General features: G+C 35.9%; 1 protein-coding gene across 1 annotated transcript in view; it reads right to left on the bottom strand.

Annotated features, from left to right (window-relative positions):
* The window catches only part of MALRD1 (MAM and LDL receptor class A domain containing 1), a 274,148-nt gene that overhangs the window by 72,293 nt on the left and 183,075 nt on the right, over positions 1-18,780 (bottom strand). The window contains exons 30-32 of the mRNA XM_032991470.2: positions 15,993-16,154; positions 7,443-7,600; positions 257-458 (exon numbers count right to left, since the gene is read on the bottom strand). Coding sequence (XP_032847361.2) covers positions 257-458; positions 7,443-7,600; positions 15,993-16,154 — 522 coding nt within the window. The remainder of the gene's footprint in view (positions 1-256; positions 459-7,442; positions 7,601-15,992; positions 16,155-18,780) is intronic.

Genomic DNA, 18,780 nt, shown 5'->3' with positions numbered 1-18,780 from the left:
ATATAATAAATTTGATCATTTTTTCTTTTATATGTTTTTCTTTCCCTTGAGAAAGACATGCTTTGCATGACTGTGCTGTGCCCATTTCTTCTCTACATTTTTTGGAATGATGTAAAAGCATAGCAGTATTGCAATAATTTAAAAAGAAAAAAATCCGGAGTTTGTAACTGTTATACATTGAAATATGAACCACCGCAATATTCCTCTGTCCTCTGAAAAGAAAACATATATTGTATATATTTGTTTAATAGCATACCTCCATCAATGCATTCTGGGGTGAAAGAAATATCATCAAGAGCAAACTCTGTCGGTTTACTCCACCCCACTTCAGCTTCGAAGGCAACTCTGTAAGGGCTGTTACTGGAGAGGACTACATTTGCATACATCCACTTGTTTTCTTCATTTCTACTAGAAGACCACATAAGAATATCCATTCCATGCTCTTCAGTTGTGTATACCTGTTGACAATGAAACCCAAGAGATGCAACTGTATCAGCATTAAGCAACAGAGGAGTGCCGCTAGCTAGAGTAACATTGCCCAAGCCCAGTAGTGCAGCTACCTGCCTGGGTAGTACTGACCGTCTTAGAATTGGTTCAAACTCACACCTTATTGGTGATGACCAAATGTTACTGAATACTTTTCCTAATGTTAGTTCAGCTGCAAATAAAAAGCTACAGTGAAAGCAAAATAAAATAAAAATAACTGTTAATACAATCACTAACTTGAAAACCTACAGACAGTCTTGACCTGACATATCCACAGCATTGGTGGATAAGGGAAGAGCAACTGACATCATCTACCTGGACTTGTGCAAAGCATTTGATACCGTCTGCATGACATCCTTGTCTCTAAATCGGAGAGTGTGGATTTGACAGATGGACCACTCAGTGCATAAGTAATTGGCAGGATGGTCACATGAACCACATATTTTATAGAAATTGGTGTATTGATTAAAATATCTCTGATGCCTGAATTCTCTGGCAAGTTATTTAATTTTTGGAAGAGAGGAGCATCAAGAAGACAACCATACAATACTCAAAATCAGGACCTGATTTTGTCAAGCCTGATATTTGGTTACAGGACTCTGTAACAGCAATTATCTTGCCACCATCTTCTTAAAAGCATGCACCTTCAAGGGCTAAAAGGACAAGTGTTAAGAAGAAATTGCTGATTCAACACATGAAAAAGTGAAAAATTGTGTGTAATCACATTATCAGGCTCTAAGGCCTTAATAAATTGAAACTCTTAATTAAAAGAGCTCTACATGTGAGGTTAGGACTATGTTACAACACCTCTGTGTCACTGGAACCATTCACTCTTTTAACAACCATGAAATACAACAGTCTTAGTGATCTAGAATTTTACGACATGTAATAATGTTAGTGTGGTTTTAGCTATTGCTGTATCATGTAGTGGTATTTTCTATTTTTTGAATGGTAATATTGAGATAATATTACTTGCAATAGATCTCATTGTAAAGTCTCACAGCTGCACAAGTAACTGTTGGGGAAGGGGCAAGAGTCAAAAACATTTGAAGATAATACTAGAGTCTCTTTTAACAGGAGAGTTAAAGACTGGCCCATTGTTTAAAATCAGATGGGTTTTTCGATTCCTTTTTATCATGTTGGAAAGAGAAGCTTGTCATAGTAAGAATTTCAGTGTGCTGCCTGCTTGAACAGTTTTGTCTATGTACACAGAAACTGCATCATGTCCATACTGAGCCTGGTCTCAGATGGAGCATGGACTCATTCTGTGTACATACAAATCAACTCTGCAGCTCAAGCTCAGTAGAAAAAATAAATCCATCATGAAAACTGCTATATCTATACTGGCCAATGGGTCTGGCTTGGCAGCAAGTCAAACTGTGAAATGCAATCATTTAGTGACATCAGTTTCTGTTCTCATAGATGTAAAATAGTTTTATATGTCTTGTCTTTATAATCTTCGAGATTTAACTTGTATTTACCATAGACTATGGACATACAGATATGTAATTATTACAGATTAGTTAATATTTTGTGTTAATTTGCATGGCTGTGTCCTCAGTTAGGTTTGACTAAAGTTTAAACCTGGTGTATGTTTTCTCATAAGAAGCACATAGGTACCCTGTGGAAACTGATAGCATTTAGTGTAAATGTCTAAACCAGTACGTAGGAAATCTCAGGTGAGCTGCCCACTCCACTCCATTTCTCATGTATTCTCCTGAGGAAACCCTTCAATCCCACCTTCTGCCAAAGTACTTCTGAATAATTTTAATTCACTTCTCCAAGTCTTTATCACCCATAACTATGCCAGGAAAGGATATGTCTTCTTATATATCTTAAAAAAACCCAAACAAACAAACAAACAAACAAAAAAAAAAAAAACAAAAAAACACCAAAACCAAACACGCCCCACCCAAACCCCCCACCTGAAATATCTAAAAGAATAATACATAATTTAGAATATATGCTAAATCAAATGACATTATAACAGAGTTCAAAAAAATGGAAAGCCCCAGGAGTCTGTTCCTTTAGCTGGGGATACAGATTTAATTATCAGAGATTGTGCCTATAGAAAGTGAAGAAACAATTATAAGATGCAATATGATATTCTTAGCTGAGGTTACCCATGTCACTGAGAGTTTGAAGCACCTTCTGGGTCAGGAAGTACGTTTAATGTATACAAGATTTTTTCTGGCCTCTGTAAACATATACAATACATAAAAGGTAAAGCAAATTGCCCTGGTTATGAGCTCCCTAGAGCACAGGAGAACTACAGCTGTGTGGTGCTTAGTGCCTCCAGAGACTACAACACCACCCTATACAGCATCCTGTGAATTGCCTACAAGCTAGCCTGGTAGTGGAAACAATTTAACATGTGAAAGAGGAAAAAGCTAGCAAGATTAATTCCACTCTATGGCATGTAATAAAAAAAAAAAACGGTAACAAAGTGCCATTGAACAACTCTGTATCTATCTGTCTGGGGAGATTGGACTCCAGCTAATACTGAACTAGTTGTGGGCTAAATCCTGACATTTTAATTTAAATATAACAAGCATGTATTGTACTCTACAGTCACTATATCTGTCTATTCTTTATTCTGTGCTGACACTGTTTCTAGACTACACTCACTGCCGAAATCACAAAGAGTAGGAACCAACAGAAATAGAGCTATCTCTTCATTCACTGCAAAGGGAAAAGCTCAAGAGTGAAGATACCCAATATACACTTCATGGTGATTTTAAGAAGAATTTAACATGATAACCTGCATGAGATGAATGCATGAATGAAGCTTTTATACTTGCTTCTTGGTCGTTCTCCAAGGTGCTTTTGCCAGTTGGTTCATTTGTAGATCCACATGTAAACAGCATTCTTTAGCAAATCCCATTTCCCTGCCTCAAAATCATGACTCAGTTCTACTTCTCCACAGCATGTCCTGTGCATTAGAAACTTCTGAATTATTTTTTCAGCTTCTATTTCATTTTGGGGATCGGGAAAGTGCATGTACTTTTGAAGGTCACAAAATATAAACTGCTATTTTCTACGTAGTCATCAACAGTTACAACTCATGTGGCTATCCTGTACACTCATGCTGACTTTTCAATATAACATATTACTTTCCTGATCTTGCCTGACTCTAGCAGTTGGCATGCTGGAACGTACTATGTTCCATCTGAACTGACTAATAACCAAGAAGAGAATGGAGATCTAAAGAGTGCTTAAGGAGAGGTGTATTCTGCCATCATTCCCAACATCTAGTCTTTAATCATGAGCCAAGAAAGCAGGAAAATCTTGTGAAAGACAACCAATATTTTCACTTCACTAGGCATCAGAGACTCGTGTCAGCTGAGGAAACTTCCCACTGACTCCAGTGAATAATGATGCTATGTTTTCTGCTCTACATCCTTAAGATCATATCTTTGAAATCCTCACATTCATTGACAGTCATCATTGCACATATTCCTTGGACTGAAGCTACATCACAGACAGACTGAAATTGTTCCTCTAAAGCTCATAAATCCAATTAACAAAATTGTATCACAATTCACTGTCACAATAGAGAAGCAATTCAAAAAGTTATCTACCTCTTTTCTTTTTATTTCTTTAAACATGAGTTTGAAGTAATAAAAAATTTAGTAATTTTTAGTAAAATTGACCTGTCCTATACAAAGATTTACTATACCTCAGTTCTGTCATTATCAACAAATACCAAGGCAAAAATCTGATATATTAAAGTTATGCTATCACACCAGAAATTAATATTGGTTTTAATTCTCAAGTGTATGACAAACTCCTGAAATTAGTAGAAAGAGACAGAATGCTGAAGCTTAATTAAAGCTGACTGTTTTCTCTCTCTCTGACAGATGACCGATAGGAATAAATTCCAATTCCCAATTGGAATGAAACAGATGTGAAAATCACTGCCATTCCTTGCTGAAACTTGTCTCCTGCTTCATTAAATGCAACTAAATAGTTATAAAAATGTAAAGAGGAATTAATTTTTTAAGTTTACATTTGTAGCATAATGAATTAAAAATTGTTTATATTAAGAGTTATTCTTGTTCATTGCATGTTAATTGATATATTAGACCAGTCACGTGTTTAGTGCTGAATGATGCATCTCTGAAAGGCTGTTACCATATACTCCTAAGGAAAACTAGTGGTTTTATACTTAATCATTATGAAGTAAAATTTTTCTCCTGTTACTTAGTAGTTGACTGATATCCCGAAGCATCAGTATTCAGATCTCTTCTAAATAGCATCCATTTTATGTTAATTCAAGAGTTGCTGTAACCATCGTGTCCTTTTTAAAGATAATAATAATAGACTATGATTCTGTTTTTCCTATGAACAAATTGATGCAAATAGAATTGTGCAATTGAAATGTGCATTGTGAATACAGAAAAGAAGCACTTTTAATTCATTTTTCTCTATTCTCAGTGACTAATTCCTTTTCTGGGTGAAAAGAGGATTTTTCCCATAACTTCACATTATTTTGTGTAGTTCTACCACATCGACTTCCTATACTGATATATCCTTCATTTTTATCTTTCTTTTTTATAGAATCACTGTATGTCATTTTAATCACACATCTCAGTACGTTGTATATCTGAAGTCCTTTTTTTTTTTTTTTTTAATTTAGACTTGATCAGATAGCTGTATTTCAGATAACAGCTATAACATCAGCTTTTGTACTGACATTTTTATATTCTAACACATTATTCAGATTTCCTATTACAGTTTGACTTTTTTCACCTCCAGTGTTACCTGAACAAAATCTTCACTGAGCTGTTGCTTTGGAAGTTTTGGGGTGTTGGTTTTGTTGTTTTTCCTTTTTGTTCTTTTAGTCTTTTTTTTTTTTTTTTTTTTTTTTTCACTTAAATGTTTACAGTTCATTTATAGTCTTGATTTAATAGCAGCAACAGTTATGCTGAAATACATTATTAATTTGATAGATAAAGCATAACTAAGAAAAAATTGAGTCTGTGATAGGATGATAATTCCTTTCTGAGTACTTGAGTCTGTTATGAATATTGTTATATGTTACTACATAAAGAATACATGTTGCAAAGCCATAAAAAGGGAACCTTTTTTGTGCGTGAGAGTAAGACAATTCTTTATGGATCTCTTTATGAAACTGAATGTAATAAGAGTTAATTATACTAGTCTGTTTGAAATGTAAAAAAAAAAAAATAAAAAGCATACTCTATTTGGATGACTGCCTACTGACTCACATATAGACCACACACATCTATCTATTTACTAATGCTTGAAAAACTTCAGGAGATCCTTCAAAAAAATCTTGTCTGCACTATGCGTACTGTAATATCCAGGATACTTGAATTTAAACAAATATATAATCGTAGATAATTTCATAGTATTTCAGTTTCCAACAGATCCAAAAAAGCAATTGCTGTTTACTTTTTACTTCAATTTCATCTGGAACTGCTCTCAACCTTTACTTACTGTTTGGTTTTCTTAATCTTAATGTGCAAACTTCGTGTATGTTGAATGATAAATAATGTAAGCTTGTAAGATTGTAATATAAACACTTCTTAAAAATTCATCTTAAATAACTGAAGTATCTTTGGGAAGAATATATTTTGAGCATTTTCATTCACTGAATAGAAAAAATATTAAAATAATGTAATTTGAAACTCATTTAAAAACAGTTTGAAAAGCAGAAGTATCTGCTGCTTACATTAACTTCACATAATATAGCTCCTTTTCTTTGTTTTTATTAATTAAGCTTATAACAATACTCAGAGTATCCATGAACTGCATGCTAGAGAGAAAACTGAGATGCAAACCCAATCCTGAAAAAAAATATTTAAAAAAAGATAGATGAAAGGTGGAATGAAAGGTCAAATTATTCTTTGGCTGGACATAAGAAGAAACCTTTTCATGTTGGACAGTAAAACAGTGGCAGAGGTTGCCTAGAAAGGTTGAGTAGTCTCCATTTATGGAAGTTTTCAAGATTGGGTAAATTCCTGACCACCTTGTGTGATCCTATAGCTGACCCTTCTTGGAGCAGGGGTTTGGAATAAAGACTTCCTGAGGTCCTTCCAGCCTGAATTACACCATAATCCCATGGAATTTTGATATGATTTTCCTTTACAGTGGAGAACCAGACCAAAGACAAACAGAATAAATTCAAAAACAGTGGTCCAAACTTCCTGACTTAATATCAGGTCTAAGACCACAAAAATATTCTCGCTGGCTTTTAACATAAACTTAGTTCAGGAGTTCGATAGTATATGCCAATTTTTATATTCTGCCACACCTAATAAAATTGGCAACTTGTATTTTCAAAATTTAACAAACTGACACAGAAAGGAGTCTTGCTCAGATCTCCAAAAAAGGCACTATGTAACATATTTATTCAGTGAGCCACATTAAATGAATTGTTTGCGAAGGGTTCACATGACTGCTTGGACTTTTAATAGGATATTTAACAGTTAAAAATGTTCCCATTAAGAATGTTGGGGAATAGCAAGAACACATTTTCCTGGAAGCTTGAGCTATAATTGTTAATATGGTTAAATGTTTGATTTTCAGTTATTTTAATCAAACACTCTCCATACATGGTGGCGTTAATAACTTTAAAACTTTTCTTTTAACATATGTCTTGGTTTTGTCCCAGACATTGTAAACTGCCTCTATTTTATGTTAAAGAGTGAAGGGTGCAGAGATCAACTCTACTGATGTTTAGTAGGTTTAAGTATGGTAGTCAAACATGGAATGTTAGTTCTTACATATGTAGCAAAGGGACTTCAGGTGGAATTAAAACTAAGAATTGTTACTTGATCTTGTTGGCAAAAAGTTTGTATATAGGCATAACTGCAGTGAACTTGTGATGAAGAACTGCTAATATAAGGTCTGAGATTTTGATCATTCTAGACACAGATATGTAAAGCAAATATTACTATGTGATGTGGTAGAAGTGCTTTTTCTCTTACCTTTAAGATTCCAGTTTGCCTTGAAGCAAACATCCAGAACCAGAACCGAACCCTACAGACCCCGAGGCTAGCTGGGAAGAGTTTGGTGGTAATTATCCTTGCTCTGTTTCCTTCCTTCTGGACAGATGAGTTTACATATAAAAATTGCTGTCCTTTACCTTAATAAAAAGATAAAAAAACATTTATAGTTTTTCAATACTACTTTATGCTTCAGAGCATAAGCATTTTTATACACACAGATACTGGTATCTTTTACCACACACACGTATACTCTTCTTTGATTATACAGAGATCTTCCATGTTAATATTTTGTATATTTCTGGTTTTTTACATACAATATGAATATAACCTTCCTCAGAGCTCACTCTGCCTTTTTCATCCTTGTGTAAATACTTGATTTGTATTTGAATAACAGATTTAAAACATGTTGCAAACACTCTCTCACAGATTCTAAGAATCAGTTTAAAGGTTGATATTGCAGGAGTCAGGAGCACTTTTTTTGATAGCTTTTACCCAGGAAAATTCCCTGTCATGCAGCATGGCAGTAGGGAACACATTGAAACCCTAAGGCTTGTCCGTGGGCCAAGATATCCACATTTCCTATCATTCAGCTGATGCTGAAGAACCACAAGGTACCATAAAAGTGAATTCATCATTCAGTTCCAAAAAGAAAAATGTGTAGCCCTCTTACACACCAAAAGGGCCCTATCACCTCAAATGAACACACCACCAAAAGCAAGTTGGTTGAATAGGCAAATCATCCTGCTGACTTGTGGGTTGGGGTTTTTTTTATGTTATCTAGCAGTAGCCCCTTCTTTGTTAACGTTTTAATTCCATCTGCTATGGTAAAAGCAAGGTTTGGTCCTGTTTGGAGAGAAGAGTATGATAAAACCTTCTGTGGTGAAGAGAAGACATTTTTCACAAAGAGGAGGGTATCTGTGGGGCTGTCCTGAGCAGCAACACACAGAAGACCTTAGCAGGCAACTTCTTCCTAAATCCAAAAGAAGCAACATTGGAAGATCAGAGCTAATATAGTTGAAGTACACCAAAGATTGATTCAGCCCCATGTCTCATCTCTTGTTCCTGATGTAAAAGACTGAATTCCCCTTCATTATAATCAGATCAAGTTTTTGTCTTTGCGTTCTAGTGCTTTCTTCAGTTTTCATTGGGAATGGGGTTCTGACATCTTTCTAGATTTGGTCTCCCTACAGCTTCACTGACAGCATGCTACTGTAGCAGGTAAAGGACAGTGCACTCTTTTTAATCTAGTATGGATGTGATGCCTTAGCTGCAGCCAGAATAGCTGTAGAATGGTGATCTATCTCAAAGGGGTGTCTTCTAAGAAAAAACAAACAAACAAACAAACAAACAAAAACGCAAAACAAAACAAAAAAACCCAAATTCAAACACAAACCAAAACAGAAAAATCCCATTCTTCTATCTGCATAGGGCACACATACCACAGCTTTGGGTCATCTGGGAATCTGATCTCAAGGACACCATGAAATACAAATCTAGACTAGAAAAACTGTGTATGTGCAAACATGCCTTCAGACCTTGCCTGTAAACTGGGCAAAACAGTATCTTCTAAACTCTGGTATCTCTCCAATACAGCATACCTCCAACTCTTGCAGAAGTCAACAAGTAGGAGCTTGTGCATAGGAACTCCAAACATTACTGTCCTAAACCACCCAGCTCTTATTCAATAGTATTCAGAAAGTCAGTCAATCTGTCCTTAAATAAATGTATAAAATGATGGAACATATTGGTAAGGTACTCATAACAGAATTAGTAAGGCTGCTTACTAAGCTTTATTTCATCAAGAACTTTTAAAGTAAGCTCTTTCAAAACTCTATTTTCAAATTTTTAAATACCTCAGTTATTCAGATAAGAGAAACAGCTTTTTTTTTTTTTTTTTTTTTTTTTTTTTTTTTTCTGTTGACACTGTTGAAGGTCATATTTAGTCTTCTCAGGTGAAAAAATTTCAGCATTTTTAATCTAAGGAATGTATCCTAACTTTTTCTTTAAGGGACACAAGACATATAAAACATGATTGTAGTCCAGCCAGCCCCATGCGAGCTCTTCTAAACCTCTTTGTAAACAGGTGATTAACGAGTGATATATCTGATTGATATAGATTGATTTCCTGCCAATTAGGACAACTTTTTACTTTTTTTTTTTTTTTTTTTTTAAGAAATATTAAAGAACATTTTACAAAGAAGATGGATATTCCTGTGGAAGGAGATTTTAAATTATGTTATGGATGAACTCATGTAAATTGTACATCTGCACTATATTATCTTCTCTTTCTTATGGCAATAAATTCTCAAATCCTTAAAAATAAACTTCATGTCTTCATACCCACTCCATATACCCACACCTCATATATGACTTCATGTATTCTGCATCTGAATCTAGGAGTGTAGTTTCACATGCTTTGCAATGTAGTTTCTTAAATCCCATTATGCATTAAAGTAAAATAATTCAAGAATGCAGATTTGTGAAGAACAAGGTATACGATTTATACATCTCTATGGGATGTAACTTTTAAGGAGGTATGACTGTAAAGAGAGCAGCAATTGTGATGGTCTTCAGGCAGTTGAACAGAAGAAATGTTAAATGAACTAATTGCTATTCTGAAAAGAAAAGAAATATTTGTAAAAGAGTCCTGATAGTAATGACCCAACTTAGTTTCTAAAATTTAGCTTTTCCTTATATTGACATATTACTAAAAGAGTAGAAACATCATATGCTAAGGCATGAATGCTAAATTTTCTGTCAGACTGATGAAAACTCCCCAGCTAGCACCCTCATTATAAAGACCTAGAAGTCAAATGAATTCCTTCTCCTACAACTTTTCCACCACTAAAATAATTTTGTGTTAGAACAAAAAGAAGATTTTTTTTTCAGCTCTAAGATCAATATAAGATAAAATTTACCAGTTCTTATTAGTAAGGTGGCAAGTGCAGATTTTAAGAAACAAAACCACAGAGCTGCTCATTGCTTTGTTACTTCAAGAGTCAGACCCTCTTGGACTGGGGTGAAAATATAAAAAATACTTTCCCATCTGAAGTGAGCTGCAGTTATTCCTTCCTAAAATTGATTGCAATTTTAGGTCTTTCATTCATAAAGTGAAGCTATGTAATGGGCTTTCAAACCGCTATCCTACACACCATTCTTACAGACCTGCAAATGATCATTTGTTCAGAGTGAGAATCATTCAGTATGGATCTCTGTCAATGGAAACTCAGAGTTTGGACTATTTTTAAATTTGGACTATTTTTAAATTACAGTGGCTATCAAGGAAATGTCCTTAGTTCCTCTTGCTATCTATGAAGCAGTCTTATGTGAGATGATGTTTTCAGGTGAGACTATCTGGGTATCATGTTATGCCCCAAGCTTTTTCAAGAAACATGTACATTTCCTCAGGAGAGAAAAAAACTATTTGGAAGATTATAACACAGATATACTATGTTCTTCATAAATAGGATGGTCCCATATAGTTGCATACTGACCAGCAAACTGGAAGACCAAGGTGCCTGTCTCCTTAGCACATGATGTAAAATATATGGCAAAATGATACATAATATATAGAAAAAGTCTGAAATGTTCTGCACTTGATCAGCTATATCCTCTGAATATTTAAATAGCTCATGGATTTAGTGACAAAAGGTTGAAAGTGTCCTGGTTTTGAGCAAGAAAGAACAATTTGAGGAGGTAATGTATGGAAAGGAATATTTTTAGATTTGAGACCTGCATTAGTTACACACTGGTCAGATTGCAGAATGTTGAACAGGTGAAACATAGTCATTATTTATCACTAAAATTCTTTGTTTTCAAATCACAGGGCTTATCTTCTCCCAGAGACTGTACCAATGCAGTAAGTCAATTTTGTTAAAGAGACATATTTTTTTTTTAAATGAACATTTCTATCCATCTGAGATGTGTAATGTCAGTCTAAGTTGTGACAGATGAAGCAATATAAGATACATTTTAAACCAGTGTAACACTTAAACCAATATAAAACAATTCCTCTATGCAAAGTTGTGCCAATACGCTTACTACAAATTTGGTATAATATCACAGGCTTTGTTATATTTCTATAATGGCGTGCATGCTCTTTACAATGAATTGATATGCTTAGAAACTAGAGGAAATGAACTTGGAACCAGAAGGAATTGGCTTTGAGTCAGGAACGGACTGATAGGTACTTCTGGACATTACAGGTGGTCAGTATCTAAGCTGTTGGCAATTCTGACAAGTGATATCTCTATAGCTAATGTGAATATTTCTTGCTCAGTTAATTTACAAGCAAATTACAAATCTGAGTAATTTTGCAAACGCATTTGCTCCAATTTTGTTTTTCTTTTGCTTTGTTTTTTATTAACTTTGGTTTTCTTACAATTGCTGGGTAATTTCACAGAAACTAAGAAGAACCAATTAAATGAGAGACTCTGAAATAGAAAAGCACACAAAACCTCCCTGAAGAGCCAAGGGCTACTGGTTGTTTTATCATCACACTGCATCAAAGGAAAGGCAAGACAGGAAGTCAAGACTACTGATTTGCAAGGAACAGCTTGCCTGGGACAGCTGCAATAGTTTCTACCTCTACTTGTCTATTCTGTCCCTTTCCAAGAGCAATGAACTTCCACATTTACAGCCTGCAATAGCAACACAAACTAGTATGGATGTCTACTTTCTCTAAAATGAAAAACTGTGATTGGTGGCAGATAAGCAGTTCCCTCATGATCAGGTGAGCAGTTCCTGTAGCAGGTGCAGAATCCTCTAAAGGAAAAGGGAGGATAAATGAGTGGGACAGAAACGGTTACAGTGACCTTGTGATAAGATGTCTCTGTTGATTTTAGAAACATAAAACATCAAAAAAGAGTCAAAACCTTGAGATCATGGTGTTTACAATTTTAAGAGAAAACCACTAGAGGTTGTGATATTTCTACATTAAATACTAACTATTATTTGCTTATTAGTTGTAAATGAAAATAAGGTCTCTAACCATTATAGATTCTGGAAAGGAAAGCTAAATACTTCTTAGCGATTGGTACACTTATGATAGAAATCAATATTCTATCCAGTTTTATTATATTATATAATCTTTATAATATATTATATTATTTTATACTTATATTATATAATACATAATTACAGCCTGCTGTCTACATACCACAGGTAACTGTAACTGCCTATCAATACATTTCATTCTCCTAACAATCAATAGGTATTCTGGTCATAGTCTCTCAGCAACATCTTGTAGGGGCATCTAGGAAAACACTTCTATATTAAAGTTTCTGGCAAGCCAATACCAGAGAGGTAAGTTAAAACCAGATCTTAGGTAGGAACCTTAGACATTTCACATGCATCCACACACGTTGCTTCTCAACCATTCTTTAAAGATCAGTGTATGATTGTAAGTTTTTCTAGAATTCATTAGGATGATACCACACTCCAGAAAAAGTAAACTATTCAAAATTATTGACAAGGAGGAGTACTGTTGTAGCCAGTTACACTTTCAGAGAATTCAGCTTTTAAACTCAGACTCTTTGTATAGCAGAAATTTGTTATTACAATAGAATAGAATAGACTATTTCAGTTAAAAGGGAACTGCAACAAACATCTAGTCCAACTGCCTCACCCAGGGCTGACCAAGTTAAACCATGTTATTAAGGGCATTGTCCAAATGCCTCTTAAACACGGGCAGGCTTGGGACATCGACCACCTCTCTAGGAAGCCTGTTCCAGTGTTTGAACACCCTCTCAGTAAATAAATGTTTCCTAAGGTCTAAACATCCCCTGGTGCAGCTTTGAACCGTTCCCATGTATCCTGTCACTGGGTTCCAGGCAGAAGAGCTCAGCATCTCCCTCACCATTTCCCCTCCTCAGGATGATGTAGAGAGCAATGTTGTCACCCCTCAGCCTCCTCAAAACTAGGCAAGCCCAAAGTCACTAACTGCTCCTCATAGGACATTCCTTACAGCCCTTTAACCAGCTTTGTTGCCCTCCTCTGGACTCACTCAGGGACCTTAAAATCCTTCCTAAACTGTGGGGCCCAGAACATCACACAGTACCCCACGTGAGGCCACACCAGCCCTGCATCCAGCAGGATAATCACCTCTTGTGATCGGCTGGTTATGTTATGTTTGAACCAACCCAGGATGTGGTTTTGCCCTCTGGGCTGCTAGGACACGCTGCTGACTCCTACTGAGCCTGCTGTCAATCAGCACCCCCAGATCCTTTGCTGCATGGATGTTCTCTGGCCACTCCTCTACCAACTTAGACTTGTCCCTGGCATTACTATCTCCTAGGTATAGAATATGGCATTTTAACTTGTTAGATTTCATCCCATTAATCATTTCCCAATGTTAAAATCTATCTAGATCCCTCTGCAAGGCCTCCTGTCCCTCAAAAGACTCAAAAGTACCTCCCAGTTTGATATCATCAGCAAACTTGCTAGTGGTGCATTCCCCTCATGCCTCCAGATAGATCATAAATATATTTAACAGAACTGGCCCTAGAATTGAACCCTGAGGTCACACGGGTGACCAGTCACCAGCCAGACCTAGTGCCCTTCACTACAACCCTTTGATTTCTGTCCTTTAGGCAGTTCTTCAGCCAGCACACCGTGAAACCGCTCATTCCACAGTCGGACAACTTGTCTAGAAGGATGCTGTGAGGGACAGTATGAAAAGCCTTTTTAAAATCCAGAAAAACTACAACTACCACCTTCCCTTCATCCACTAGGCATGTGACCTTATCATAGAAGGAGATCAGATTAGTTGGACAAGCACTTTCCCTTTGTGAACCCGTGTTGAGTGTGCCTGATGGTTGCATTATTCTTTAAAAGCTTTTCAGTAGCACACAGTATAATCTCCTCCATAATTTTTCTCAGAACTGAGGTTAGACTAGCAGGCCTGCAGTTCCCCGGGTCTTCCCTCATTGTAGATGGGAATAACATTGGCTAGCTTCCTGTCAGAAGGAACCTCCCCAGACTCCCAAAACCTTTGGTAGATGATCGAGAGGGGTCCTTTCATAACATCCACTGTCTCCTTCAGAACTCCAGGATGAATCCCATCAGACCCCATGGACTTGTTAACATTTAGCTAATACAGCTGGTCCCTTACAATTTCAGTGTCCACAAATAGGAAGTTACTGTTCCCACACTTGTGGTCCACCAACTCAGAGGACTGGGTAGCCAAAGGTCTATCAGTATTATTAAAGACTGAGGCAAAAAATACAACGAATACCTCCACTTTTTCTTCATCCCTGTTAGTCAGATGACCATCTTTTATAAGTATTGGAACAAAGTTTTCTACTCAAACTGCAGTTACATTTACAGAAACCACAAGTATTACGGCCTGACGCACAAGGTTTCATACAGAGATTTAATTTGAATCCAGTGACTTCTAGAAGGAATGAACAAAATACTAGTGATTGATGAGAAAATGCAGAGCTGGTAATTGGGAGAGGGAAAGATAATAGCAGATTAAGTTGGGTTCTCAGAAAAACATGAGTTAGCTAGAGGTTAACAAGATGTCTAATGTTGTTTTGTCTGGGTGCAAGCTGATATTGGAAACACTAAGCTGATACTTCCACGTAGCTGCCTATAAAATTACTTACAATTCAATAAGGTTTTCCAGAGATTGACTACAGCCCAGTCATTGGATGGTCTCAGTCAAGGTGCTGCTTAATATAAGGTCTACATTTTGTGCTCAGATGACTCAGAGAAAAGGATGGCTTTATTTATTTGCACCTTTGTTTATCCATTTTTATCAGACATTCAGTAGTGAATGGATTCACTGTCACAGCATTTCTGAGCAAGACCTGACGGAATATCTTAGTGACCCATGATTATTGTCAAATATATCCTCTTCTATTGCATTAATATTTTCATACCTGTAGTTCTTTACAAGTTTTCAAATAGATCCTTAATTAATAGATTTATTGCAGACTTGGAGACAGTTACTGCATTTGTACGGGCATGCTGCATAGTTTTAGAAAGAGGTCTGTTGTGTCCCAGATGTGATGATTAATTAATATCTTCATATTTAGCAGCTCATTGTCTAGGAAGTCACTAAACAAATGCATCAAGCTGAAGTGGAGGATAAAGAATGATATAATCAAGACCACTCTGAAAAGAGCAGTCTCTAAAATTACAGTGCTGCTGAAGCAATGATTAAAAAGGTTGGTAATAGGCTGCTATGCCAGTCTGTGTCATTTTTTGTTCAGCCAGAACTAGAAGTTACCAAATAATATAAATGACAAGATGTAATATGTTAAAACTTTTACTATATGTTTTGCATGTTTTTTTTTCATGATACATATCCTTTATTGTAATTTTAATATAAAAGTGAACATTTTAAATGCTTATGGGAACTGCTTTGTGAACTGTGCTAATTGCTCATTGATTTGTCTGCATATAAAATAATCTCAGTTGATCACACTGTGATTTGCTGTTATGTTGGCGCTAATCTATGGAATTCTTTTTTAAGTCAGTGAATATTTAATTTTCCCCAAAATTATGTAGGACACATGCCAATACCTGGTGTATGGTCAGTATCAGGATCCATTTGTCCTGTGATGGCACTGTTGCTAATATTCCAGTCAAAATCATCACTAAGGTCTTGTGTTAATCCACATACAGTGGTCCATTCTTGATCTTGTGTTTCAAAGTTACAGCTTCCAGGAATACTTGTGTAGTAACCTGAAAAAATAGCAAGAAGTAAATTATCATCCTAGCTCTTATATGTAAAAGGCTATAATGAACATACTGTACATGGTAATGGAAAGGATTCCATTTGGCTAATGCTAATGCCTCTGTGTTCTATATACCGACATAAATAATATATGGTAGTTAGTGAGGAAAGAAAAAACTCATCCTTCACTTCACAAGCAGGTATAAACAGCCTTAAACTTTATTACAGATATATGCCCATGTTAGCCCTGAGGACAAACCAATGACTTCACAATTTTAGTTATTGAAAGTGAATGGACAGAATGATTCCCAGGCAATTAGCTAGCACAACTGGACTCCACTTTTACAGTCACATTTTTCATGAACATCTGTTGGCTCATCCTCATGAGTGTTATGCATGAAGGCAGTTTTATGATGAGAGGGAAGTTGTAGTTGTCAGGACACTGACTGAATTCAGGAGATCTTTGTTAAACTTCCTATTTCTAGATCTGCCTCTGATGTTTCAGGTGACTTTGGAAAAGTAATTAATCAACAAAATTATAAAAATGCTGTAGTAGAGATGAATCAAAAAACATCACAAACACTTCTTTTTCCTTATGTATAAAGCAGAATTTTCCTTATGTATAAAGCAGAAGCAGCTTCACAATTGTTCAGTGAGAGTCAGGACTACCCCTGAGAGAGGACTCTGGGAAAAGATTCCAAACTATTAAACTTCATTCAGTCATGCATTTGAGAAACAGGTCTGACTGTGACTATTTCAGAACCTCAAATTGATTTGAAGATTTAGAGTGTGTTTCTTGATTTATAAGTATTCTGTAACATTAGAGTACAACTATTTATGCATCACTGTCTACATATAATGTATATGGTTAAAAAGAATAGATTTCATTACCTGTTAGTAATCTGTTTTGTTTTTTTCATATTTTCTACTCTGATGCTACAAGAACAACTGATGCCACCATTTGTGAAAATAAGTTATCATTATGATAAACCTGTTTTGTATGACCAAGATCTGCACTCACACTGTAGCCCTGTGGACCTTCTCTTCTGTATAAATGTGTCACTTCAGTTAAATGTATAGGACAAATATCTAAGAAGAAGAAGAATTTTGATCCACTGAATAACCTATAGCCTATTGAATTCTAGGTGGAGGATCTGTGCTGTTCTGTAATGTACTGTACTCTTACCATACTGCAAGGGACTGAAGTGTCTCTTGTGAGGTGAGGCTGAGAGAGCTGTGACTGTTCAGCCTGGAGAAGAGAAGGCTCAGTGAGATTTTGTCAGTGTGTATAAAACTTGTTGGCAGGGTGTAAAGAAGACAAAACCAGACTCTTCTCAGTAGTCCCCATTACAGTGGACCCTGTTTAGAGCAGAAGGTTGGTCTAGAGGATCTCCAGAGGTCACTTCACACCTCAACCATTCTGTGCTTGTGTTAGTGCTATTCACAGCATGGCCTTCGGGAATCATGAAAGGAATGCACAAATGCACTGAGCATCCGCATTGACACTGCATTACAGGCATCACATTAGCCTAATAAAACCTAACTCCAACACCAAACACCCTCACATGCAAGCAGGGCAAAGAACGGAACCCATGGATCAAAACAAGTAGTAAAATTTTCTCTTACAGTTCTAACAAGATCAAAATTCAAATGCATTTGGAATTTGTACTATTCATAGCAGTTTACCTGATTTCAGGAATTTTATTCTAACATCTTAACAGTGGATTCAGAAGGCTCTTATTAATAGATATTCATGAACATTATTTACAGGGTTGATGGAGTCACATGACACATATGCACCTGCTGGGTACTTTTTATTTTATGGGTAAACAGAGCCTAATTAGAAGCCATCAGAAGAGGATTGTTCCATTTATGTGAAAAATGCTTTTATTTCATGAATTCAAGCACTCTTCTAGTTGGTTCATCAACACTGAGGTTTGCTGTTAATCAAATCTGGATATATAATTGGCCGCAATTCATGAAAACTGAAACTGCTTTCATGTGTGCTTTTTTCACCTCAATATTTCCAACTGGTTAGTGAAAGAGAATGAAACTTTTGCAAGATTGTCTGACTGGAGTGAATGAAGAATAGAGTAAGTAATTTCTGTGAGTTTATTTAAAAAAAAAAAAAAAAAAAAAGCCCACCAGCCTATATGGATACAATTAATTTCATCCAGATTCTGTTGTATATCCTGCACAGAAGAATTGCTGCCAAGTAGATTGTGGTCCATTTACTTCTTTGGAGTCATACTGGTATAAAATTACAGTAGAATGTGAAGTAAACTTTGACCTTGAGTTCAGAGAAAAGGAAAAATTGCAGACAAATATGGCCATAACCACTTGTGATGGAGCAGGTTAGACTGTGAAGGTAGATAGAAACCAGAAATAGACTTCAGCTTCAGTATCTGTGTTTCAGAACTGCTATTTACTTTTAAGAAAACAATAAAGAGGGAGAAACTCCAAGTTAAATCTCCTATTGTGACATCTTCACATGTTTTCCAGGTTGTAAGTCTGCTGTCTGGCTAAAACAATATAATTTATATCATCCAATAAAGGGTCGTTATTTTTGTAATCCAGTCCAGTCAAAGCATTTAGCAACTCCATGCAAGAGAAAATGCCTTTGATTTTCAAGTG

The sequence above is a fragment of the Tyto alba genome, unplaced genomic scaffold (genome assembly GCF_018691265.1).
Source record: "Tyto alba isolate M040663 unplaced genomic scaffold, T.alba_DEE_v4.0 Super-Scaffold_38, whole genome shotgun sequence".
Lineage (NCBI taxonomy): Eukaryota > Metazoa > Chordata > Aves > Strigiformes > Tytonidae > Tyto > Tyto alba.
This window is presented reverse-complemented; position numbering and strand designations above follow the sequence as displayed.